Raw genomic sequence first — 27,921 nt, forward strand, 5'->3', positions numbered from 1 at the left:
TAACTACCTATGAATTGTAGCTAATATATTTCCATTCTATGATGCTTCTAAAACATTAAAATTGTGTAAACTAGAGTTTAAATATATTCCTTGTAATTAACTGATATTTTTGAAGTGTTTGTCAACGTCTTTCTTCTTCATAAAGCAGAGAGCAGTAGTAGCCTAGATGTGGCCTGGTGATCATAAAATATAAAGAAATGAAGTATGCCTGCATTTTCCCGAAACCAGTGATTTCATGAACACATCAATTCCAACTGTGTAGATATCATCTGCCTTGTCCATTACTCCATCACTTCTTGTCCTTCAGTTAATACAACTCTCAGAAGTCTCCAAGTCAGAAGGTCTGATCCTGAGAAGTGTCCTCGCTTCCTCCTGCCATGGGATTATTCAATGTCACTCACCCTGCTTTCTTCCTTCTGACTGGTATCCCTGATCTGGAGAGCTCTCACTCCTGGCTAGCAGGGCCCCTCTGTGTGATGTATGCTGTGGCCCTTGGGGGCAACACAGTGATCCTGCAGGCTGTGCGAGTGGAGCCCAGCCTTCATGAGCCCATGTACTACCTCCTGTCTATGCTGTCCTTCAGTGATGTGGCCATGTCCATGGCCACACTGCCTACTGTGCTCAGAACCTTCTGCCTTAATGCCCGCAACATTGCTTTTGATGCCTGCCTAACCCAGATGTTTTTCATTCATTCCTTCTCCATGATGGAGTCAGGTATTCTACTGGCCATGAGCTTTGACCGCTATGTGGCCATTTGTGATCCCTTGCACTATGCTACTGTGCTCACCAATGGTGTAATTGCTGGAATGAGTATAGCTGTCACTGTCAGGAGCTTCATCACCCTCTTCCCTCTTCCCTTCCTCATCAAGAGGTTACCTATCTGCAGATCCAATGTTCTTTCCCATTCCTACTGCCTGCACCCAGACATGATGAAGCTGGCCTGTGCTGATATCACTATCAATAGCATCTACGGACTCTTCGTTCTTATATCCACCTTTGGCATGGATCTGTTTTTTATCTTTCTCTCCTACGTGTTCATTCTACGCTCTGTTATGGCCATTGCTTCCCATGAGGAACGCCTCAAAGCTCTTAACACATGTGTGTCACATATCCTAGCTGTACTTGCATTTTATGTGCCTATGATTGGGGTCTCGACAGTACACCGTTTTGGAAAGCATGTCCCACGCTACATACATGTCCTCATGTCCAATGTCTACCTTTTTGTGCCCCCTGTGCTCAACCCTCTCATTTATAGCGCCAAGACAAAGGAGATCCGCCGAGCCATCGTCCGCATGTTTCACAGAGTCAGAATGTCACTCTAACATTTGGCTTTAAAAATTTGATGTTTATTGTAGATGTAGACTTTCATCTGTGATGTCATCATGATCATTATTATCATCATATTACCACTAAGAATAAGATGAGGGTGTGGTTCCATAGTGTAGCGGTTAGCATGTCTACTTTACACACAGAAGGTCCTGGGTTTGTGCCCCAGTGGAGCCACAGTCCACGGTCTACAGCCATGCCACGCTGAACAAGCCTGATGTCAGGCCTGGTTAGTACTTGGATAGGAGACCACCTAGGAAGACCAGGTGCTGTAGGCATCAATAATCATAATAAATAATTTTTTTAAAAAAAGAATAAGATGAGGTACTGGGGAAAAAATAAGCCATTAAGAAATGGAGTAACCAAACTCATAACACAAACCAAATGAGTAGTACATTCAGGAAACATCAATGACATTATTAGATAAATATTGGCAGCAGCTGAGTGATTAGACAAAGCTTTACAGGGGAAGATTAATCTAAGCTAAGAATTATTTTCTGTTATAATAAATATTGCTAAAATAATACTAATTAATACACCGAGTCATTGAAAGTGTCAGGTTCTAATGATCTAAAGTAATTCACTTCATCTTCATAACAATCCTACAAGGTACAGAGAATTACATATATTGTTCAGGGCACTAGATAATACAGGCTCCAGATGAGATTCAATCCTGGTTTGGCTCCAGCATTTGTACCCAACCAGTACAAATACTGTGCCTCTCTGTCCAATGGCATCACTATCAACATCACCATTGCTCTCCTTGCTGTCACCGTGTGCATTCCCAAATAGTCATCAGTTGTTTTAACTTCACAAAGTGAAATTTGAGGTACTGACAGAACTTGCCATAAGATGCAAGAACAAATATGACCCAGGAAAACTGATATATGTTGACATCTAGTAGAAATTCCAGCTCCTCTCTGCTTCCTTTATCTGCCCACCACTCAATACCACATACAAGAAAAAGTGTTCACTATCTGAACTATAAGCTCTTTTCTGACATTGTTGGGATTTTAATTTTCCTGTACACAATGACATAAGAAACGTCAGAAATTGTGTCCTTCTAGGATTCCCAACTACAAAAAGGCCTAGGATAGGCAGAGTAGAGCATTTATGATTTAGATATTAGGAAATAATTCGTTCAGACCTCTAAGATTGATTTTCTTTGCCTACTCTTTCCTTTATATCAGTTGAGTGATACAATAAAAATTGTCTTAGCCTAATTTTAGGGCTCCCAAATAAATTTGGGCTTACTTCTAGACTAAAATAAAGAAGATGGCCAAATGAGTCCAACCTAATTCATCAGGGAAATTGGGCTGGAGATCTCATCCAAGCAGATCATATACTTACCTAGAGTTTTTTTTAAATCTCTGTATAAAGCTCTATGGAGGAAATACAAAGGAAAAGCATCAGTGTCAGGAGAGAAGTTTTTCTGAAAGGAGACAGTGTAAGTATTTAAAACCCAGCTTTCCAAATATGTTCATAAGTACGATGAGACACTCATGATATATGCACCCTGTATTCTAAATAAATGACTTTTAGGGGTATGATTGAATAACATACATCAGCCTGATTTTAATGGAAATTAATTGAGGTATTAGAGGTCTAGAGTCAGAATGTGTCTTATTCCATTTAAATAATAACCTTTATAATTTGTACAAGAAGCTCTTTGTTACAACATCAAACAATAATAATTTAAAATGCCTTGAAAGTTTTAAATAAACATATAGATGCAAAAGCATGACTTAGGAAAGCTGCTGTATAAAAGTAAGGAAATTACTTACTGATTCGAACTCCAGGGAGAGAGACACAGATATACTTTGACCACAAGCCTGACTTTAAAACCCAGTGGCATAACAGGAAAAAGGACAGGGGAATATGAGCCTTCTAGAAAGAATTTCTTGCTCCTCTCCACTTTATTCCTTTTCTTTTTTCTCCATCATCAATAGGAAATTCTGTTTGTTTGTAGAGGATAAGGGAAAAAGCATTTTGGGATTTTGTCTCCTCTCATGAGACAGGTGCCATAAGAAAGACTTAGGGCCACTCCTGCAGCATCCATCCAAAGAAAGCCTCAAATAAGCCATTTTTTGGCCTTAAGTAAAAACACTTATGTTTAACCAAATATATTGAACGTTTTATTAATTCAATACCAAATCAATATAAAATTCTTAATGAGATACGTTACATTCTTCTTTTGGTACTAAATCTTTGAAACCTGATATGTATTTTACACTTACAGCACATCTTCATTAGGACCAGTGACATCTCAAGTGCTCTTGTGCTACCATATTGGACAACACAGTTTTAGACCAAGTGAAGGCTTATCTCTCTCCCCAAATCCTCTCTTTGGATGGCAGTGAATGTTGTCTGAGCTGAGTGCCTAGTCCAAAAGACTCCAGCTTTTTCCTCCTCTGTAAAATGAAGATAATTATAGAAACAATCTCATAGGGTTGTTGTAAGGATTGAATAAGATAATGCATGTAAATCACAGTATGTACTGGGAATTAAGTCTCCATATATGTTAACATTATAATTTTTATTGTTCGTTTTGCAAAATGAGCTTACCCATCTCAGAAACTCCCTCTTGATTTTCACTATACCTTTTTTAAAACACATATCACATTCTATCTAAAATTATGTAGCTGGCCATGTAACTGTTTTAGGTCCCTTTTTGTGATTGTAGGTTTCCTGGGAGCAGGTACTGTCTTATTTATCTTTGCAAACTGAACGATTCCTAATATTGGTTCTTTCACTGTGTTTATTATGTTTTGCAATGCCTAATCCTTTTGACCTTGGTAAGATGACTAAGATGATAATTTCAAGTAGACAAGAATATATAGGGAATAAAAAATTAAATGGAGGGACAGATATTTGAACCACAAAAATTAGAAATAGTAAAACTGGTAAAGGAATTTTTGGATGAACAATGTGGTCCTATAAAATAATCCTATCTTTATCTCAGCTTTTCTTCTATAATAATGATAGTCACAAATTAAAATGATTATTGAGATATAATGGTTATTGAGATATTTTGTTCGTTTTAATTTATTTTTGCCAACTTGACAGTTAACCATCTGAGAGTTGATTTCTTCAGTTTAATTCCTAAATTCTTTGCCATTTTATGATTTTGAATTGCTAAATTTGATACCTATTTTCTTTTTTTATTTTTATTTATTTATTATGGTGACATTGGTTAATGAAATCCAATAATTTCAGCTATACACTTTAACATTAAAGCGCATATATATATATATTTACACTGTGTGTTCACCTCCCATAGTTAGAGTTCTTTCTATCACTACATATTTGACTCCCTTTACCTCGTCTACCTCCCCTTTCCCGCCTCCCTTCTACCCTCTAGTAATGACTAATCTAATGTCTATGTCCATAAACCTAAAAGCAACAAATGAAAAGGACAAACAAAAATACCCTTTTAATTTTTTTTATTTACCAAGATTTTCTTTGAACTCAACATTTTTCCCTATTGATAGAAAAATACTTAAATTTTGACCTAATAAGAAGGAAAAAAAATTCTTATGCTTCTTTTATTTTGATCCCCTTAAGCCTCAAATCTAAAAAAATTACAATACCAAATATGGTTTACCTAAGCTTGTGAAGGGACCATTTTAAAGTTTATGGAGAAAAAAAGAATCTGCGTAATAAAGGTCATTATTTTGTTCTGCCTTGTTGTGGGAGCATATCTCATTCTCTGAGCCCATGTCGGGTGGATTGATGGAGATCAAGAAGAAATTAGAATAGAGTTATGGCAAGATAGAATTCTTGATCTGTGCCTCATATTAGCACTCATAGAAAAGTTAAAATAACCAGAATGTAATACAGAATATTAAAAAAAAATTATAATGTGTGGACTTGTATGAAATTAATTTCTTTGTAGCCCAGGATGTGGGAGAACCTTCAGAAAGGAGAACATTATCAAGAGGGTAATGGACAAGCCACATGGCATAACTGACCATCAGCCTCACTTCCTGAGCACCACCGAGAGATCCAGCCCTACCTCATGAAGCCATTTCCAAACCTGTTCAGCACTGCTTGGACAAGACTACTTTGCTGCTGTAATTACAATTCAGTTGGATGAGAAATGCTCTTCACCCAGAAACTTTTTAAAAAGGAATAAATAAGATCAGAGTACAAAGAGTTCATCTTCTGAGTTAAGAGTTTTGTGAATTTGTCAAAATGGGTGTAAGTGGATGTGGGTTGTATTATGTTTGTAAGATAGATTGGTTTTTCTTTTTCTTTTCTTCTAATATCTATAAAAAACTTGTTTATCAAATATATGAAAGAAAATAAATACAGGAGATAAATGATCCATTAAGTGATTATTTAATTTAAGTACTTTGATACATGTGTAACTGTAACTCAGGGATCAGCTAAAACCACCTAAACATTTGTTATTTCACTGAAATTTGTATAAGCTTCTAATACTCTTTAAATGGAAAATATAATTCCCAGCCAAAACTTTCTATAAATTTCTGGAGTCATATATCACTTACTCAAAACATTGGTGTATGGCAGGCTTTATTAAATTTTAGATGACAAACAGATCTCAACTAATAGAAAGGAGCAAAAAGCGAAATTAGTTATTGGATGATCTTGAGCTTACATCATTTACTGCTAGCTATGTTGTTCAAGAAAATTTCTTGCTAGAGTTTCTTAACCTTCAATCCTCCTAGCAGAGATATTTAGTCACTGTCCTTTACTCAACTTCAGGTCTCAAATATGTAGATACTTAGTGGGGAATGGCAAGGAGTGGGTATAATTCTTATGGAAAAATATTTGTATAAGCTTCTCTTTTGTGTTTTTCTTTCGTTTATAAGAAACATAAGTGTATTCATTTATTTATTCACTTAGCAATAGTTATTGAAACCTACAATGTGGCAGGCACAGGATTAGGCTTAAAGTCTCAGTGATTATGGGGTTTAGTCATTAGAGTTTATGAAAGAAGTCTATTTGAAGAGAAATGAAAGGAGTATGTCAAAGTTTTCTGAGATACATTTACTAACGACATATTTGTTTTTAAGGACTCCTTCCAACGCTACATCATGTTTTGAATGGGTGCAGTGTGATGGAGGAGTGTTACTGGTGGAAATGTAGGAAATGTTCATGTGAACTATCTAAAGGCTATATATTTAAGGCAAATGTCCCATATTACAGGTGAAAAGAAAAAGTTTCCTGCATGGCAATCCACATTTTTACAATGAAAGCAGACCATAAGCAACAATGAATTAGAGTCAACTTTAATTATGAGTCCCAACAGTCAAACCCAATATCTCTGACTGAGACAAATTCTACTGTAAATGTTTAACAGCTTACAATTGGTAGAATGCTTAATAGCTTTTTCAATATGCAACATGACATTGTGTAAACAAATTCTATTGTGTAATTTTAATGCAAAAAAAAATCCGATTCAGCAATTTAATAAGTAAATGTTTGACTAAATGTATAAGAGACAAGTAAAATAAATATAAAATCCCCCAAATAAAATGTCTGCTAAACATATTCAGAATTTTATATAACTAGTTTGTAGACCCTAGAATAAAAACATTTCCCATGCCAATTATTCAACAAGGTATGGAGATCGATGGTTACGTTCAAAAAGAAATACCATTTAACATTTAGAATTCAAATATCTACAAGAACATTTTTACAAATAATGTAGGAAAACAAATTTATTGTTATTAGAGGAAAAGAGAGTTATAAGACATGATTTGGTTATAAATTGGACAATTGAGAACTATTTTTAAACCAATCCTGATTGATTTTCAATGTAATTTCTTAAAGAACTCTTAGCCTCCAGTTCACACAAAATATTATAAACAGGTTTACAATTTATTATTTACTTATATGTCAGTACACTACTTAAATACTAATTTTATCAGTTTAAACAAATACAATTTATCTCAGAAAGAAAAAGCCTTTTTTTTGCAAGTATATTAATTAGAGAATTTTTCAATATTTATAGGCAGCAATAAAACATATACATATATACATACATATATGTAGTGGATTATTTTTTTCATAGTAAGAAAATAAAAGCTTTTAACTTTCTGTCCCCTTAACATATTTCTCTATAATTTTTATTCAGTATAAAAGGTTATAGTTATTTTGCATGTGTGTGCACAAGCATGCATGTGCAAATGCCTCAATTATCCTTATTTAACTAAGAACTGGAGGGTGAGTACTTCTATAACACTGACATAAATTTCTAACACCATTTCGTGCAGTGATCCTTTACTTAGTCAGAGCTTAGCTTAGCACATCCGTATTCAACCCGTGAGACACACAAAAGGAAAAATCTCCTAATGTCACACTCTCTATGTTATCAGGAACCAGGCTCAATTCATCTCCACATCCCAGTGCTCAGCACAGAGCTAAGCCCATATTAGTCATTCAATATGTGTTTGCTAAATGAATATAAGAGATCACTGCACAAAACGATAATAGAAATACTTTAGTGTTACAGTAATACTCACTCTTCTGATCCTCATGCTTTTTCCTGTAAATTCTCAATTTTGCAGTTGATATTAAGATATATATATATATATTTTAAAGCCTAAAAATACTTAAATCAACAATGTGTTTTTAATATGTAGTTATAGATATTCAGAAGCATTAGGATTAAAAAAAGGCATTCGTATTTATTTTAAAGGAAGGTCTCACTGTAAATGATTCTAAACGCCATGGGTTGATCTTTGTCCTTGATTTTTTTTCCTGTTATTTTTGCTCATAACTGTATACAGAGTTAGTTTACATCCAACTTTTGTCCCCACATGTAAGGAAGGATGGTTTTCCTGGGAGACTGGCAGAAGGACTCTCTGGACTCTCTGACAAGGTAGCTTTTCCAGTTTCGTGGCTCTAGAGCTCCCTTTGATGTTGTGCAATTAGTTCAAAGTAGCACCTCTCTGTGAGGCCAGTTCTGTGTTTCAGAGCTAAGTCTGTTTCTAGAAAGTATTTGGTTTCTTTCTTCAGTTCCAGCCATAGAGCTCTACAGGCCTCTCTTCCAAGTTGCACCTGCAGCTTGAGAAGTTGATGTAGCTGCAACAGCATTTTCTTGCATCTGCTTCCTCTATAGCCTTCTACCCGTCATCAGAACCTTCTTTCTCTCTTACTCATGTCATCTTTACCTGTTGTATGTGGTTTATTTTAGGCTGAGGTTATATCTCTTTGGAATAACTCATTTCTGAGTTTCTGAGTTTCTCAAATGCTTTAAACCACAGTTGCATTGCTTAATCTGTTCAAGTGCATGAGGACTTGGGCCTTGTAAAGATTGTTCCCAGCTTCACTAATCAGTCTCAAAGCCATCTACCTAGTTTTATGCTTAGGGTGTAGTCCTCTCCTATTGATTGTGGGTGTTTGAGATTTTTTGGTTATTGCTGTTTTGTGGGGGTTTTTTAGCTTAAATTTCTTATCAGAGTAAATTTTGTTCTTTCTTTCACTACACTGTTTCCTACCACATAATTTCAAATCTTGTGGTTTGGCTATCCCTACCTTGTTTAGGATACTTGAGAATCCCCTGTTGAAGATGTTATATCTAGGGTTCTATTCTTTTTTTTTTTTTTTTTTTTTTTTTTTTTTTTTTTTTTTTTTTTTTTTTTTTGTAATGGTTGGTTAATTTGGCACTTGGAAGATGTTTACAAGAAATTCATATGTCTAGGGCATCATCATATCATTCATTCCCTACAGCTTTATTTTATAAAAGTTATTTATGACTCTATGAGGAAAAAAAAGGGAAAGAGATTTTTAAAATGTGATAACTTTTTGCTCCAGTGTCTGCTTTCCCCAGTCATCTAATAGGTTGAATTATGCCTTGGCCTGTCTACTGTCCAGTTCATGTGCCCACACCATTGTACTTACCTCTGCCAAGTGTCTGCAAGCCTGCATGTTCTGTGCTGCATGAGCTTTGCATGAATTTTCAGAGGATTCCTCTCTCTTTGTGGTTGTTACTCTTCCGGGATTATGTTCTTTAAGTTTTCTGGTACCTTTTAGCCAGGTCTCCTCTACTGAAGACTCCAGTCTTGGGTGCTCACCACAAGCCACAAAAGTCCATATTCTGGCAAATCATGAGTCAAACTCCCAATGCCTCTAAAGCAGACTTGCCCCACTATTGATCACTAGCATCTATTTGCCATCCATTTTGAGTATCTGCTAGCTCCCTAGAAGTTAATTCTCATTCCCCCAGCAGTCATGCCTGAGGGATGACAACAAATGATTATTTTTCATAAAACTTTTCTTCTGGTTTTAAACTTCTGAGTTTCAAGTGTTATGTGGTCTATAGTGCATAGTCAATATGGCAAGCATATATGTCCCATTATATAGGACTCAGAAATGCTTTTACTTATTTCAAAAGTGTAATCACAGCTATTATGTATCTTTAATTTTTTAGGTTTAAAGATACTCAAAACTGATATTACTTTAAAATTATTATGTGAAACCTATTATCTCAAGTCACATAATCCTCAGCCACTCTATGGTTTAAAACATGCATTCATTTTTGTCTGTTTTTGAGATTTAATTGAAACCATAAATGATACTAGTGTACTGGAACAAATAAACAAGTTTAATCAAGGACCCATTTCCTTGTTAGTTCTGAGAGAAGTTATCTGTGGCAACCTATGACATGTTTAATTACAATGTAAGGTGGCCTGAATTTTTAAGCTATGGGTTATAGTCAAGTTATACCATACGTCTAATGGCATGTACCCAATCATAGGTCTATATACAGAAAGAGATTGAAAGGACTAGCCTAGTACACCCAAAACTCAGCAATAACAACAAATTCCTATGGTACTTAGCTTTACAGAAATTCTCTTCCTGGTCACAGCTTATGTCCCAATAACATCTTGCGTAACCTCTTACGAATCTCCTTAGTCTTAATGGAATAAATAATTGGGTTGAGCACTGGGGGCACAAAGAGATAAACCAGGGACATAAATCTGTGCACATGCTCAGAGGCATGCTTCCCAAATCGATGAACCATGGACACACTAACCATGGGCACATAAAAGATGAGCACAGCACAGATGTGTGACACACACGTGTTGAGGGTCTTAAGTCTTTCTTCCTTGGAGGCAATGGCCAACACAGAGCGCAGTATGAGCACATAGGAGAAGAGGATAAGCATTGAGTCTACACCAAAGGCAGAGATGACAATGAATAGGCCATACATGCTGTTGATGGTGGTATCTCCGCAGGGCAGGCGGATCAGGTCCGGGTGCAAGCAGTAAGAATGGGTGAGCACTTTGGCCTTACAGAAGGGCAACCTCTTCAGAAGGAAAGGCAGTGGGAAGACCATGCAGAAGCTGCGAATGATAATGGCTATGCCCATCTGAGCCACACGGGCATCAGTGAGCACAGTAGAATAACGCAAGGGGTTACAGATGGCCACATAGCGGTCAAAGCTCATGGCCAGCAGGATCCCAGACTCTGTCCAAGAGAAAAAGTGGATAAAGAACATCTGGGCCAGGCATGCATCAAAAGCAGTCTCTGGGGCATGAAAACACCAGGCAGCCAGTACAGTAGGCAGAGTAGAAAAGGACACACCCAGGTCATTGACAGACAACAGAGACAAGAAGTAGTACATTGGCTGGTGCAAGCTCTGCTCCTCCTTTATGATGAAGAGAATTAGGATGTTGCCCAGGATGGAGATAGCATAAAGCAGCAGGAGGAGGGCAGCTAACCAATGTTCCAAGCCCTCCATCTCTGGGAGGGCTGTTAGTGTGAAGCTGGTAGTGCTCGAGATGTTAGTTCCAAAACTTTTCATTAGGGTCCCTGAGTGGCTTTTAGGAAAATACAACCAGAGTGAAGTGAGGTCAGAAAATGGAAGATGTAAAGACCAGGAATGGACACTGTACTCAGGATGGAAGGGACAATGACATTTATGTTCCATACCAAAGATTATGAAAGGTTAAGAAAGGAGTAGGGCAGAGGTCATCAGTTATATCAGGCCTTCTGCAGTATAACCATATCCACAGATAGGCCATGGGCTCTGACTCCTTCCCCACAAAATCCTTTGACTATTTTTTGGGCACTATCTTTTATTCTTTCTGTCTCTGCATTTTTTACAGAAAGATTTAAATCTTCCTCCAGTGGTGGAAAATGGCTTTGCTCCTTTTTTCTACCAATGCTAAGCCACCACCTTCTTCAAGAGGCAAGGTACTGTGTGTCCTCCAGGAAGTCTTTCATAATACTTTCCACTTACCATCGCATTCCCTCTAGTATAAGTGACATCATTTTTGTCTGTATTCTGAGCTATGTCTCCTCCCTTGCCTGCACTCAAGCATTCCAGCTCTTCATCCTCTCTTTGTTGCTTGAGCTCCTCATTTATTCTCCAAGGGTCCAGGATCTCATGATCTCCCACTCCTGATTGCTCTTGATTTTTCTCTCCAACATATTTACATGTATTTTCTCTGCTTAAATTAAGGATTCTCAAGCTAGGCTGTATATTAGAGTCACTCAAAGATCTTTAAAAAGCTTCTTTGCCTGGGCCATGTGCATACCAATTAAGTCAGAATCTCTAGCAATGAGAATCATTTTTTTTTTCAAAACTTCTCAAGTGATTTAAATAGGAAGCCACATTTGAAAAATTAGAGGTTTAGATCATTTCTATGAGCTTCACGTATGTCCCACCTCAAAACAACTTCTTCTTTATTGAGAATCATTTCAAGACTTACTATCATAGGAAACAAACGCCAATAACAAAAAGCCTTTTTATTGTCCCACATATTTTTCTAAGAATAGCTCATTTCTCTGCTCTCTTTCATAAATAATATCTTCAAATTTATTTTCCACTCATAAAGTCCTTCTCATCTCTTCTCTATGTGTTAATGATCTCAAATGTGTGTGTCTAGCTTAGACTTCTCTTCTGGCTATAGACTCAAACATCTTGCCCCCCACTAGACTATCAATTGAAATAACTCATCAGCATCTAAAATGTGACAAATGCAAAGCTGAATTTTTTGTTAATCACCATCCTTGATCCTCTCCAATATTTGTCATCTCATAAAAATTTATCACCATCTCTTCGCCAAGCCAGAAAAACTGAGGAGACATGTCCCACTCTCTCCCATGCCCAGATCTTATTAATCTATTACCACCTTTCCAAAATATCGGTTCTCTTATTTCACTTCCAACAGTAATCCACCCCTCCGCACCTTTAATTAGGATTTCTGCCTTATGTTTCTTGCTGATTCCTCAGCTTAGTGGCATGCCCCTCTCTAAATCATTCCCCACAAAGCAGCCAAATTTGTTTATAACATAAATAAAATGCTGTCACACATCTACTGGAAATTTTTTCAATGGCTTCCCTTACCTTTTGAAATAAGATTCAAATAGAATTTAAACATCCTTACCATGGCACACAGCCCTACCTGGGAACTTATCTTCCAATTATTCTAATCATTTATTATCTCTGTTCATGGTTGTATGTCCCTGTTATATATACTCATGCATATTTTTCTTCATGACTTTTGTTACACTTTAGAATTATAGTGAATTATTATATTTATTTGGTTATTTGATTAACATCTTTCTCCCCCAGTAAATTATAAGTTTCCATAATTTCCATCATTTTCTTCTCATATCCATAATGCTTAGCCAAGTCACTGGGTATAGAGCCCTGGGACTAGGACTCAGGTTACCAGTTCTAGTTTTAATCTATAAATATTTATTAAATAGATAAATAAACTATGAGCTTTTTCAAATATTTGCACTCTGATCACTTTAGGATTTTGAGGCTAGGATTGAGATTTCTACAGACTTCTGTGAAGGCACAGCTTAAGTCCCAACTTACCTTCTCAGGACAGTTCTGGTTGACAGGACCAGAGAGGTAGGTGAAGTGTCTACTAGGGAAGAAGCACCAAGAACTCTGCACTCTCTGCATACAACCTCCCTACCAGCCTCCACCTCCTTCATGCCCTGAGTTGTGAAACTATCTCTTAAGAGTCTCCAGAGCCTAGTAAATCCCAGGACTCAGAAGTGGCTGGGGCAGCAGGAAATGCAAAATAAAACCTTGGTGGATGGTTCCTCTGTGACCCAGCATTTATCCCGCTGAGAAGCTTCAAAGAAATTAAGAGTTAAAAGTGGATTGTCCTTCATATTATAGAAGAGAATATGAGACCCAGATACAATTCATTCAGTAAGTTAAAACAGAGCTGGATTGAATTTCAGACCCTCTGACTGTCACAGCAAAGGAAGGCAGTTGTCATATCACAACTCTTCTAATTCACTTCCCAATTTACAAAAAAAAAAAAAAAATAGTTTTAAGTAAAATTTCATTATATTATTCCATTTCCATTATGATAAAGCCCAAACTTTTAAATGGCCCAGAGGACCCTGTGTTATGGGTCCATTACCTTCCTTTCAAACTTTATCTTGAGCTATTTCACCTTCGTTCTTTCTATTGCAATCATAATAATCCTTCAGTTCCTTGAATATACAGGGTATACTCCTTCCTCATGGCCTTCACAAATGCTGTTTTTCATTTCCAGGAAGCTTTTCCCAACTCACCTTCACTTTATTGGACTAGCTCTCTATTCATTAGCTCTTGGCTTAAACTGCCCCATGGAAGATTCCCCTAACCTTCTAGCCTATGTAACATCCTCCATTGTTCTTTTCTAGTGCCTTTCAGAGTTGTGGTTAAGTGACCTAATATAAACAATAAATTATTTATTCCCTGCCTCTCTTCCACTACATTACTGTGTAAGTTCCATGAAAGATGAGCCTATGTCTTTCTTATTCTTTAATATACTCAAAATATTCAGCAAGATGTTTAGCAAATAGCAAGCATACAACTTGCCATAAGTAACACCATAAGCATAACAGTATCAGTATTCTTTCCATGTGTCTGCAAAATGGGTTACCATGTTATCTGGTGAATCACATGTTAAGGCACATATGATGTGAGCACACCTATTCAACCTATGTTTTTTTGTCAGTGTATCTAGATACCTATCAGCCCACAGTGCAGAATGGCCCACACTTGGGTGTTTATTTAAAATTGTTTTTTACAAATTTTTTTCCATTCAAAACCAACTTTTCATTCCTAGATAGGATCTCTGTAACGTATCTGATTTACTCGTCTACCTTAATTAATCCAAGCCAGTATTTTCCCTAGAGAAATCTTCAACCCTGAGGGCTGTGTTAGATGCCCCGTCTCCAGACTACCACAGATAGGAATCACGGCATCTTATCTCACTGGATCATAACTATTTCCTTTCAGTAATAACATTCATGTTATTTTATGTGTTGGTCAACTCCACCAATTCACTTAAACTTTACAACAGCCTTATAAAATAAATACCACTATTATCTATATTTGTCATATAAGGAAACTGAGGTACAATGAGTTAAATAACTTCTGAAATAAAAAAAAATGTAAGTGACAGGACTAGCATTTGAATCTAGGCACTCTTAACTATCATGCTGTATGGCAACATTGTGACTTAATGCAATAGATGCCTCTCTGCCTTATTCCCCATAAATTACTTCAGTGTCTAATATGAAGCCCGGCACATCCTGGGTACTCAATAGATAGCAACTGAATGAAAGGATAAGCTTCTTCTGTGATTTGGTACCTTGCAGATCTCCAGCCCAAACTAAGGCTATCATTGTTAAATATGTTTAGCTATAGAAGGCAATAAGAGAAAGAATAAGAATTGCAACAGTTTTCAAAGTCATGTCACCAATTCAAAATCATACTAGTCTTGGACTATGGAGAAAGACTGCCTGGGTTCACTCCTGCTCCTTCACTTACTATCTGTGTGCCTCAGTGTCCTCACCTTTACAACAAAAATAATAATTTTGCCTACATCATAGGACTACTGATAAAAGCCAACGATTTTTTTAATAATAAAACTTTTGAACTTTGGCACATATGAAGCCATCGAGAAATGTTGGGGGCTGAGAGAATGGAGTGAAGGATTAAAAAAGTACACATTAGTTGATAGATGGTCACGGGGGTGGGAAGTACGGCAGAGGAAATGCAAGTAGAATTAATAAGATGGTGAGTTGGAGGGCCGGGGGGGGAAGAAGCAATTGGGGGGTCATTTTATGAACTATATAGCAGATGTCTAACCAATGTACTGTATACTTGAAACTAATTTAAATAAATAATTTTTTTTAAAGAAATATTAGTATTAGTTGGCAGCTGGTAAAATGAGCATCAGAGATTTTAAATGAGTGATCAGTTATCCCGTTTGAATGAAGAGATCAAGTGGAACTAGTCTTGGCATCAGTCCTGTCATAGATAAATATACCATCATTTTCTTTTAAAATAAGCATCTGATATTATCTTTTGATTACAAAATTAACGTTCCGGGCTGGTACAGGCTTCTGGTGAAGTGGATGAGGAGAGAGAAAGTGTGATGTTTTTCTACTATGCACAGGGTAGTATGAGTCTCTTGGGACCCAGAATCAGGCCCTCGTAGGTAGTGATATTGGCCCTCCACAGCCCATAGCCACATCTGGAAGGAAATGGCTCCCCTAGGAAAAGAAAACACTTATCCCCTTGAGTTGAGCACTTGGAAAGCACCTCCATGGAAAGCACTTCCAGCTGGAGTACGAACACTCAAAACTTTCCCCTATGAGACTCATCTAGGACTGCTCAGATTATTCCTATTTGCCTTCATTTCTCTCTCTCTCTCTCTCTCCACCCCTCCCTCTCTCTCTCATTATATTTAAAACATAGTGTATATGTTTTACGGAAAAGTAGAAAGTACAAATAAATAAAAAATAAATTTTCCCATTTCTCCCTAACTAGACAACTACTAGTAAAATTTCTGTTAATGCCAAATACTTTTTCAATGCAAATGTTTAACAATAATATTATCTGCTAATGTTTTCACCAAGAAAAAATTGTCAGGGTTCTAGAAATGCTATTTGAAAAGTATTTTATTTAAAATGCTACTTTACAATGGTTTATACATTCTTCCAAGCTATCCTATGCTAGAAATCTGTTGTTGTAGCCTCTATTTCAATTAAGATAACTTTTTTGGTTTTATTCTTTAAGTTTCAGCATTAGGGAGGTCTACTCTATTTCTATCCCATTTCTTGCCTTTTTAGTACTTTTCAGAGATGGTAATCTTAATTGTACAATAATTCTAAATTAACTTTAAAATCATGTTGTTGTATTCTGAAAAATATTCAGAATTATGTAAATTGAATTTGGAAAAAAATGACACCTTCAATATTTGTTTAATCTTCCCCCAAAGCACATGCTTTTGTGTCCATTCATTCAAGGTTATTTCTACTCTATCAATAATACTTAAAGTTTTATTTCATAAAATTTCTCATTAACATATTAATGAGATGCATTAATTTTTAAGTTTAACAATTTAAATATTTAGAATTAAAATATTTGCTGTTTTCGAAACCATTAGTTTTGTATTATTATGTTTTATTTGTTAAATTTCTCAATTTCTTAAACTTTCCCTTTAAGCTTTTGTAATTTCTTGATCCACAGATTACATCACTTGCAAATATGGTTGCATTTATTTATCCAAGCCACAAGTATTTATTTAAATCTACCATATAATTTTTGAACAATGTTAAATTTTGATGATAATTTGGTTACCAGAAAAATGAAAGTTATCTTTATTGAATATTTAATATATGCCAAGTATATAAATATTGAATATTTAATATATGCCAACCAAAGTACCAACCATATTACATAGATTGTCTCTAAACTTTCTGTTAAAACACAACAAACTGGTTATTTTTGTACCAATTTTACAAATAAGTGAATTGAGGCTCAGAAAATTTGGGCTTTTTCCCAGGCGACCATCTGCCTTGCACTAAGTTCACACTTTCTAATAATAATAGACTTCCATCCTTTCAAGAAGCTTATTATTCAAATGGGGAGCTCTATACAGAGAAGAGCAGAATGATATCTAAGTACTATGTTATAATTCAACACAAATACATTAAAAGTATATAAAAATAATAAAACATCTGTTCACCACTATTGTAGCTGAGGGGATCAGGGAGATGAAAGACAAGTAGTAAAGGAAATGTGAAAAATGCTGAGCCAGTGCTTGGTTCATAGTATCTGTCTAATAAATATTTTTTGATGAGTAAGTTTCCAGACATATAAAAACAGATAAGATATTCCAAGTAGGGGCTATCAGAACAAAAATATAGAGGCATAAAGCAGCCCGTTGATTCACGAATCATTCATAGTTCCGTATGACTGGAGCAAATATTTATTGCTAGTGGGGGTAGGGTGGCAGTTAGGAGTACTAAGACATAAGAGATGGATATAGTGGTGATGTTATTAAGATACATGTTAAGGGTTTTGAACTTTACCCTTAAGCAATAAGAGCTATTCATGGCTATGAGTGTTTAGGGAGATCATTCTGGATGTAGCATGGAAAAATAAGAGAAAAGAACAGTGAACAATAAGATCAGGTTGGAGATAATGCCAGATGGAAGAGAAGGGTGATGACGAAGGGCCAAAATAAGGCAGCAATAGTGGTGAAGTGGAGGCAAAGATTGGATAAGCCAAAGTATAACTAGAATTGTCAGGACTTAGTATCCAATTACAGATAAAGGGCTAAGGTAAGATAGCTCAGTTTTGTCTCAAGATTTGGTATATTACTCAGAGATTCCCCTAAAAAAATGGTAAATGATAATGTCCAAAAATGACAAAATTGCCATTTCCTTATTTTAGCTAGATTCTTGTTATATGATCTAACACATTAAGAAAATATACAAAAGTTTTTTAAATTTATTTTTGTGTAGCATGGATTTTTTATATTTCATTATATACCTTTTCTGGAATCTACTATTTTTTGCATCATTTAACTCCTCTATATGATGCATTATAACAAGAATTTTCTGAAATATGTGTCATTTTTTAAATTCTAAAATATGTGTCAATTGCTCTTTGTCTATATTGCTAAACTGTATTTACAGCTTTTAGTATTTACACATTTCCATTAGCATGTTAAATCTATAGAATTTTTCGATAATATAAATTGTTTTTGTATCATTTGTCAGTATTATGTTTGCCCTTTTGCATAACTTTCCAATTTTGTTCATGATTTAAAATATATAAAAAATGATGTTTCTTGAAATTTGGGGGGAAAGGAAAAAGCTCTTGTATTATAATATTAGAACTAGTAGGAGAATAATTGTTAACTTTTAATTTCTTCAATTACTAGCTAATTTTTAATTTATTTACATTTTAAAATTTTCCCTAATAAAAAAATTTATTCAAGATTTCAAATTACTTATAGAACATGTAACAGTAATTTTAAAAATACCTCTAATCTAGTACTATATATGATTCTTAAGTTTTATTTTTCATTTGTTAGTTTGCTAAAGGATTAGTTATTGGATTACTTTCACTCTTTCTTATTCATATTCATTAACTTTTTATATGGTAACTGTTTCCAATTATTTTATACAAAATTTTATTATTTTATAATATTGTAATTTGGATGCTTAATTCCTTAACTTTCTCTTTTTTTTCATTTTTCACACAAAATACTACTAAAATTTACTAAATGTTATTATTAATAAAAATTAGATTATTTAATACAGTTTATATGCAATACATTTATCTCATCTTAAAAGCTAGGTGGATAGTGTATTATTTGAAATGCATACCAATAGCTATTGTAACATATATATTTTTTTATTTTAACTAAGTTTTGACATAACCACATTATTTTATTTTATTTTTAGTGTGGTAATGATACAGCATAAAAGCTACTTTCTTAACAAATTTCTAAGTGCACAATTATTATTGACTATGAGTATAATGTGACGCAATAGATCTCTACAGCTTGTCCACCTTGCTTAACTGAAATTTTATGCCCATTGATTACTAACTTGTTCTCCTCTTCTTCTATCCCCAGCAACCATCATTCTACTCTTTGATTCTATGAATTTAACCATCTTCTGCACCTCATGCAAGTGAAATAATACACTGTCTTTCTGTGACTGGCTTATTTCACTTAGCATAAGGTCCTCACAGTCATCCATGTTGTTATGTATTGCAGGATTTTCTTCTTTTTAAAGCCTGAGTAGAGCTCTATTCTAATTTTGTATCCATTTATTGGTTCGTGGACATTTATATCGTTCCCACATCTTGACTATTGTGAATAGCGCTGCAATAAACATGGAAGTGTTAATATTTCTTTGAGATCCTGAGGTCATTTCTTTTGGATAAATAGACAAAGTGAGATTACTGGGTCATATGGGTAGAACACCAAAATCACAAGCAAAAAAAAAAAAAGGAGAACAAAAATAAACAAGTGGTACTAAATCGAACTAAAAGTTTCAGCACAGTAAAGGAAATAATCAGCAGAGTGTAAAGGCAACCTGTGAAATGGAAGAAAATATTTGTAAATTGTATATCTGATAAAGGGTTAATCTGCAAAATATATAAGAAACTTTTGGAAATCAATAACAAAAGAACAATTAAAATGATTTTAAAATGGGCTAAAGAGTTGAATAGCCATTTCTCCAAAGTCATACAAATGACCAACAGGTATATGAAAACATGTTCAATGTCTCTAATTATAAAGGAAATGATAATTAGTAGAACCCCTCACCCCCCCAAAAAGTACTTCACACTGATCAAGATGGCTACTATCAAGAAAACAAAAGACAACAAGTGTTGGCAAGGACATATTGGAATCTGGACCCTGCACAATGTTGATGGGAATATAAAATAGTGCATTCACTATAGAAAATAGTATGAAGGCTCCTCAAAGAATTAAAATACTTCAATAATATTTGGGGAAAGAATCCTTCATGCCTAGTGACACTATTTCCATGGTAATAAGTAATTTCCTCTATGATGATTCACTTTAAATAAGGATAATAGAAACATATGTGACAAATTGAGGGATTTATTATGAGAATGTACATTCTGGAGTTAAAAAAAGGAAAATTGAGCAAATTTTTTTATTTTTATTTTTTATTATTATTATTTTTATTTTTTATTTTTTGCTAATTATGACTCCATTTACACTGATAAACCTGTTGGCTTGAATCATAACCGGAGCCAGGGTGTCATCAAACATTTGGTGATGAAAATCCTAATAGTAAGTGAGTGCCCAAAGACTGGTCAAAACAGGTCTTGAAAACTCAAATTTGCAGAATAAGAGTAAATATCCTCTGAATCTTGGGCTTTCAACATGATTCTTTCTTAACACTTAGTTCTCAGTAATATTTTGCAAAGTTTCCGACGAATCTCTTTGGTTTTGATGGAATAGATGACAGGGTTGAGCATTGGAGGAACAAAGAGATAAATAAGGGACATCAGTGTATGCACATACTGTGGTGCAAGCCTTCCATAGCGAGCCACCATGGACACACCAACCATGGGCACATAGAAGATGAGCACAGCAGACATGTGTGACACACATGTATTGAGTGTCTTTAGCCGTTCCTCCCGAGATGCAATGGCAAGTACAGAGCGTAGTATGAGCACATAGCTGAGGAGAATGAATGCAGAGTCCAGGCCAAAGGTAGAGATGACAATGAACAGACCAAAAATATTATTGATGGTAATGTCGCCACAGGGCAGGCGGATCAGATCTGGATGCAGGCAGTAGGCATGGGAGAGTACATTGGCCTTGCAGAAAGGCAACCTTTTCAGAAGGAAAGGCAGTGGAAAAACCATGCAGACACTGCGGATGATAACGCATATGCCCATGCGTGCTACACGGACATCAGTGAGCACTGTGGCATAGCGCAGTGGGTTACAAATGGCCACATAGCGGTCAAAGCTCATAACCAGCAGGATCCCAGACTCCGTGAAGGAGAAGAAATGGATAAAGAACATTTGAGCCATGCAAGAATCAAAGCTGATCTTTCGTAAATGAAAGCAAAATGTGGCCAGCACTGTGGGCAGTGTGGAAAAAGACACACCCAGGTCATTGACAGACAACAGAGAGAGGAAGTAATACATAGGCTGATGTAAGCTCTGCTCCTCCTTAATAATGAAAAGAATAAGAACATTGCCCACAATGGATACAACGTAGAGGGTACCAAGTAGCAGAAACATCCAGTGTTGCAAAGTTTGCATCCCTGGGAGCCCTGTCAGGATGAAAAGAGGCAATTCTGAGTTGTTGTGGGGGTTATCTGCCATGATGGGATGAGTGTTTAGATTGTAGGACCACTATCCTGTAAAGAAGAGAAACTTAGTTTTATCAATGACTTAGACTTAATATTTTAAGATTCTTATGTACCTTCCAGCCTCTCATTTTATGACATTAGTCAATTTTGTTCACAAAATCATTTATCCTTACTTCTCATTGTCACCAAGATTTCTGGACTTGTCTGTATTTTCTCAGTTTATCCAGCTGACTGAATAGGTTATGTTGCCTATTTCCACTGTGCTCTTTCTCATTTATAAAGCTTTGAACTCTTTTCTTTATCAATCTATGGGCATCGCTTTGTTCAAGACCTAAGACAAAACTCTCCTGATCACTACATTCTTGACTATCCTGCTGTCCTACTGAGTGTTCCACTTGTTTACTAACCATAAACATTTCTTCTTTCCACAGTCTTGTGTACTGTAATGAACCCTTACTATCTTATTATGACTCCTTAGATTTCACACTTCTATAAAATCTCTCAGTTCTTTCATACATTCATCCAGACAGAAGATAGATGAAAAGATATTCATACATAAAAATAACCTTCCAACATTAATCAAAATGTACTCTACTTCTATATTTCTACTCATCTTTCATTCTTCTACCCATTTAACTTATGACCTTACTTTTCTCCCTGTATAATTTAATTTACTGAATGAAAGTAATTTCTTAAACATTTTTGTAACTAAATAGTACCTAGCTCTTGAAAGTCACTAAATTAGTAATCATTTCTCTATACCACAGAATTGTTTCTCATCAGTATTCTCCATCTCTAAATAATACATCATTATGCCTAAACTGAGACTCAAAATCCAAACATCACTTTTACTCTTGCTATCCTTTACCTATCTTATTAAACTAGATAACAATCAATGAAAATACTATCCCCAAAGTGCCTTTGTTAGCATCTTTCTCCATTTCCTTCAACCTTTGTCTTATACTTCAGACCAAAGGAATTGCATTCTTGTACCATAATAACAGCCTCCTAATCTCATGCCTCTCTCTATTTCATTTTCTAATCTGGAGTAAAACTAATATTTTTAAAGGCAAATTTTAAAATGGCTTTCTTCTGATTAGACACCTCGAATGCTCCCTCATTACCAATGAAACAAATCCAAACTCACTAGCATAGAATTGAAGGTCTCCCGTGTCAGTACTAAATCAATATTTCTGGTCTCAAATCTCAAAATTTCCTTCCTTGTACCTCAAGATATCCAGATAGGCATAATTTGCTGTTAGCCAAACATGAATCACAGCTCCCCAGCTCCTAGAGGTTGCCCATAATGTGTGTACATACCCATTCGGTCCATCATCTAGGCCCCAGGATCAATGATGCCCTCTACGTTGGAAATTTTGCTGGTCACAGGCAGCAAAGGTAACTTCTCTCCCACCCCTCTCACAGCTATAGGTTTGCATCTACTCCATACCAGTTTCTCTGCTTGCCCTGCATTACAGCTGTGTGAGTCCTATCTTTCCTCCTGACTCACCAGCTCCAAGAATCCAGCACTGATTTATTTATTGTTTCAATCTCTTCCATGCTAGTGCAAGGTCTTAAACAGGAGACCTACTCAGTAAGTCACTGATCCTTTCTGGGTTTTGGCTATCTTTATTGTTAATTGAAGATACTAAAAAACTTAGCTGAAAAGGTTGTGAAGATCCAAAAGTGGACAGTTGTGAAAACTCATAAGACTAAAAATTTTGTAACTCTTAAGTTCTAAAGCCTGCTCTACATCCTTACCTCCAGCCTGTCATCTGACTTTGCTTCTCCATCTGCATCAGGACTTCTCCGTCCTTTCTTCTCAGGATGCAATTTTTTCTCCATTCCATACCCCTGAGGGTCCCTCTGTTTTTCCTTCTTGAAAATGTTTTGTAAACATTTCTTTTTTCTCCTGTATGCCATATACATCCTTGATTTGGAGTCTTTCAGCACTTAAGTAAGGTCCTGCCAAGTAGCCCTCAAAGCAGCCAGTGTCTTTTTATATACCACCCCCTGCCCTATACCAGATTATTCTGAGAAAAATGTGAGGTATTTATTCACATCAGGACATCTGCATCTGAAGTGTAACATGATGGGGTGTCCCTGGTGGAAAACTGATGTCTGAAGCAGAAAAAATGGCAGGATTTCAGAGAAGAAGAGCAATGGATAGAAAATAAAGAACTGGAAAAGTGATAAAGGTGAAAGTGTGCAGGAAAAAATCAAAAACAAAAGCCTAACTCAGATTAGGGGCAGCTTTTGCTCCTTCAGATGGTCATATTATTACAATCAGGATTTCTAAACTAGAGGCAGAATGTCATCAGGCCTGAGTCTGTCATGTCTGACACTCCAACTTACCTCCCCAGGAGAGCTCTATGGAAGGAAGGTACAGAAGAAGGAAAAGCAGTAGTGCGGGTCTTGCATAACCTGCTCATAGCTCCCAGTTACCTCTGCCAACTGCCTGGCCTGAGCAATATAAGGCTACATCCAGGAAGTCCCTTGAGCTTCTATCAGCTCAGGAGCTCATGGACTCCTGGGAAAATGGAGCATCTACAGTGCTCCACACCTCTCTGACTTAGTACTCCACTGTTCATATAAAGGAGTGAGAAGATAAGAACTGGAAGAGACCTGCAAGAATATTCTATCTAGCCCCTCATTTCATAGAAGTCATTAGAGTCAAGAAAAAAAAAAAAAGAAGAAGAAGTAGTCTCAAATTTACACAGCTTGTCAATGGCAGAATATTTAAACCTAGGTCTTCTAATTTAGCTTATGGCTTTTTGATTCTATAAATACAATTGATGGCCACAAGAAATGCTGAATTCTATGAAGAAGGCTTAAACCATATTTTAAATTATTTTTAACATTTGAATGTATTAGACATGAGAAATTCCCAAGCATGGTTAAGGAATGCTGGTTCACAGTGGCTAGCCACACAGTATAATTCTAAGTCAAATTATAGAAAGTTTTTGCCCTGGTTAAGAAGGTGTCGAAAGCACTGCACTATGCTACCTTCTTCACATATGTTTACTGAATACTGACTAGGGTGACAACATAAGTAAGAATTAGGTGGCAAAGTTTGGAACTAGATAAATCTGAGTTTGCATCTAGGATTCACCGCTTGTCTTCAGAAAGTTTCTAACCCACACACATCCTCATTTCTTCACCTGTAAAATAGGTGATATTCATACTTAGACCATAGAATATTGAGATGATTAAACCACCTAAGGCATACAAGGCAGTCAGCCTTTTGGCTGCCATATAGCACTTAACAAATGGTAATGATTGCTTTTAAATCCCAAACATTGGATCCTGAAAGTAAAACAATTGGGAATGGATATTGACCTAAGTGTTCAATACTAGAAGAGTAAATTCTTGAATAGTTTGAGCAACTCATTTCTAGGAAAACACTAGCAGTTATAGCTGGAAGGAATAGTGATTAGTAACAGGAGACACAGACTTGAAAGGATTGGGGAGGATAGTAAAAGAAGTTGAGTTTAGAAAGAACTTCTTAGACACCTAATGTTTGTCTTAGACTAACCAGACTGAAAATGCAGTAGCTTTTCAACACTTACACTCATACATAAGTCAAACCAAAGAATTCAGTGCATTACCTAATACACACCTAGATCTTCTCGTAGTCACACTGATTATCATAGGAAAAGTCAGGAAATCACCCAAGCCCTGATCAATACACATGGGTCTTTCTGAATTTTATGACTTTTTTTCCTTTGTCATAGTCAATTTCTTTAAATTTTCCCATACAAAAAAAAAAATAAAAACCTATCTTTTCATTTATGACAAGGTCACAATCCCTACCCTAAGGGTTTATGGTGTAAGGTGTATGCTAACAAAAGTGTAAATGTCATTCAGCATTAGACAATTTTAGTCAAGGGAATGTGTAGATGAAAAGTATAACAATTACTATTTTAGTTCGAGAGACCTCTAAGGAAACATAATAGCTCAGTGTATGCATTTTATTAAATGCTTTTTACTTTTCTTGATAAGTTCTTTTCTGACACCTTCTGTTCTCTTGCTTCCATCTGGATCAGCTGCTTCCCAACTCTCTTATGCAGCTGGCGTCAAGGAATTTGTCCTACTGCTTTTCTGGGTTAGTATCCTGTTTCTTTTGTTTTTTTTGTTTTTTTTATCTTTCATATTTGTTTGCTGAGGAACTTCTTCCTTCACATTTTATTTTAGAAAGCTATTTTTTTATTCATTGGAAACCATTTTTTTATTTCTTTGCACTATTTCTTTCTTCTCCTTTCCAGCTGTTTGTAGAGAAACTTTCTTGTGCTGTACACTGTGTTAAGGGCCCTGTGTGTATTGGGTGGGGGGAGAGGGGGAGGGAGCTCCGCACGCAACCAAGCAATTATCAGACCGAAGCTGGGTATCCTACAATTCAAATAAATCTGGCACTATCTACCCTGAGCTAGCAGGTTAAGGGCTCAGTCCCACAGGACTGCCCTATTCTGATCCTTGTAGGGGCTATGATGAGCCATAATGTCCTCTTACCAAACTCTCCTGAAAATAGGCACCTCACAGTGGGATCCCAGGGGATGCTTCTTTCTACCTATTTCCATCTGTGCTAAGGCAGCACCTCTTCTCCTTTCCTCCCAGCCGAGCAGGGCCTACCTGCCCCCACACCACCACGTCCTCTGACTCCTAAGATCCTCTGAGGGGTGAGTTCCAAGGACCCTCTGGCAGGTGAAGAATACGAGTACCTAGGAGACCAGTGCTAGTAAATGGTAAACCAGGAATATAACTCATTCTTCTCAACCTTTGGCTCCAGGGTTTCTTTTTCCCAAGCCAAATCTCCACTCCAGGGTCCTCTTAAGAAACTTTCGGAAGCCAGAATGTAAGTTTAGCTAGAGATGAAGGTGATAGAAATATAATAATCATCACTGATACTCAGTGTTTACAATGCTCACTCAACTCCATCAAGTTTGTGGGCATTGTCTCTTTAAATCCGAATAACCAAATTTATAGGGAAATTCATATCCCACATATAAGTGATATCATGTGATTTTCAACTGTTTCTGTCTAGCTTATTTTGCTTAGCATGATTATCTCAAGGTCCATTCATGTCATCACAAATGGCAGTATTTCTTCTCTTCTTATGGCTGAGTAATATTCCATTGTATGTGTGGGATATAAACCTGAAAGCAACAAATGAACATTACAAACAGAGACTCATGAACACGCACAATAGACTAGTGGTTAATATAGGGGAGCGGGGATGGGGAGAGGAGAAGTAAATAGGATAAAAGGGGTCAAATATGTGGTAACAGAAAGAAATCTTACTATGGGAGGTGAACACATGTATATATGCCTTACTGTTAAAATGTACAGCTGAAACGTATTGGATTTCGTTAACAAATGTCATCATAAAAAAATAAAAATAAATAAATAATTTTTTTTTAAATTCAAAAAAAAAGTTGAAAAAATTTATAGAGAAATACTCTTTACTCATTTTACAGATAATAAAAAGGAGTCCCCAAAAGGTCAAATTAGGTTCAAAGTTATAATAATACTGAGTGGCCAAGCTGCATTCAAACATAGGCCATTCATTTATTCACTTAACATTTTCAATAAAACCTAATAATTTTTATTCAGCAAAGACCATGTTACATGCCTCATCTATCCATTATTACCTTCTCTGTCTTTTTTTTCCTGTTAATCCTTTCTTTTTTATTTAATTGATTGTCTCCCTGTCTTTGCCTCTCTCTCCTGTAACCTCTCTTAGAAATAGAGAAAAGAAAAAGAAAAAAAAAAAGTAAACTCAATCTCTCCATCTTTGTGACTGTAAACTTCTCACTTACCAATAAGACCATCAAACTGACGCTTTCCTCAGTAGCCCCTCCCCAAATCCGAAGTTTGCATCTGCTTTATATATAGTGTCACATAGATGGGTCCCAAGTAGTTGCATTTTCAAATTTCAGTGATTACGTGACTCTATAATTTTTTTTTAAATTTGTATTTAATATATAATTCACATACCACAACATTCAGTTAAGTGTACAATTCAGTAGTTTTTAGTGTATTTACATAATTGTGCGATCATCACCAATATCTGATTTCAGAATATTTTCATCATTCTAGAACAAAACTTCATAGACTGTAATTAAAAGACTTAGGTGGTAATTTTATTTTAAAATATCAGCATTTTCAATAGACTGCACATTATATCCTCTTCTACTACTTAAATATTAAATGGTAATTTTTAGATGTTAACTTAATGTTTTTGAGGGGGCATATATATTTCAAAATAATTTTAGAAAATACTCAAGCAAAATATTTAAAGACCACTGATTTGATAGGTACAGTAGTGCTCCCTTATTCATGGTTTTGCTTTCTGTGGTTTCAGTTACCTGTGGTCAACTGCAATCTGAAAATATTAAATGGAAAATTCCAGAAATAAACAATTCATAAGTTTAAAATTACGCACAGTTATGAGTAGCATGACAAAAGCTTGCACCATCCTACTTTGTCCAC

The 27,921-nt window shown here is 35.8% G+C and overlaps 3 protein-coding genes across 3 annotated transcripts; 1 reads left to right on the forward strand and 2 right to left on the reverse strand.

The window, feature by feature from the left end:
* Positions 1 to 302: 302 nt before the first annotated feature.
* LOC107501113 (olfactory receptor 51I2) lies at positions 303 to 1,364 on the forward strand. Its single transcript, XM_016126948.2, has one exon. It carries the CDS (start codon positions 378 to 380, stop codon positions 1,320 to 1,322), a length of 945 nt encoding a protein of 314 aa, XP_015982434.1. The 5' UTR covers positions 303 to 377; the 3' UTR covers positions 1,323 to 1,364.
* Positions 1,365 to 10,159: 8,795 nt separating this feature from the next.
* LOC107501118 (olfactory receptor 51I2-like) lies at positions 10,160 to 11,104 on the reverse strand. Its single transcript, XM_016126962.2, has one exon. The coding sequence runs from the start codon at positions 11,102 to 11,104 to the stop codon at positions 10,160 to 10,162; it is 945 nt and encodes a 314-aa protein (XP_015982448.2).
* A 9,396-nt stretch (positions 11,105 to 20,500) lies between these two features.
* LOC107501161 (olfactory receptor 51I2-like) lies at positions 20,501 to 21,445 on the reverse strand. Its single transcript, XM_016127051.2, has one exon. The coding sequence runs from the start codon at positions 21,443 to 21,445 to the stop codon at positions 20,501 to 20,503; it is 945 nt and encodes a 314-aa protein (XP_015982537.1).
* Positions 21,446 to 27,921: the final 6,476 nt, after the last annotated feature.

Source organism: Rousettus aegyptiacus, unplaced genomic scaffold (assembly GCF_014176215.1).
Source record: "Rousettus aegyptiacus isolate mRouAeg1 unplaced genomic scaffold, mRouAeg1.p scaffold_m13_p_5, whole genome shotgun sequence".
NCBI classification, from domain to species: domain Eukaryota; kingdom Metazoa; phylum Chordata; class Mammalia; order Chiroptera; family Pteropodidae; genus Rousettus; species Rousettus aegyptiacus.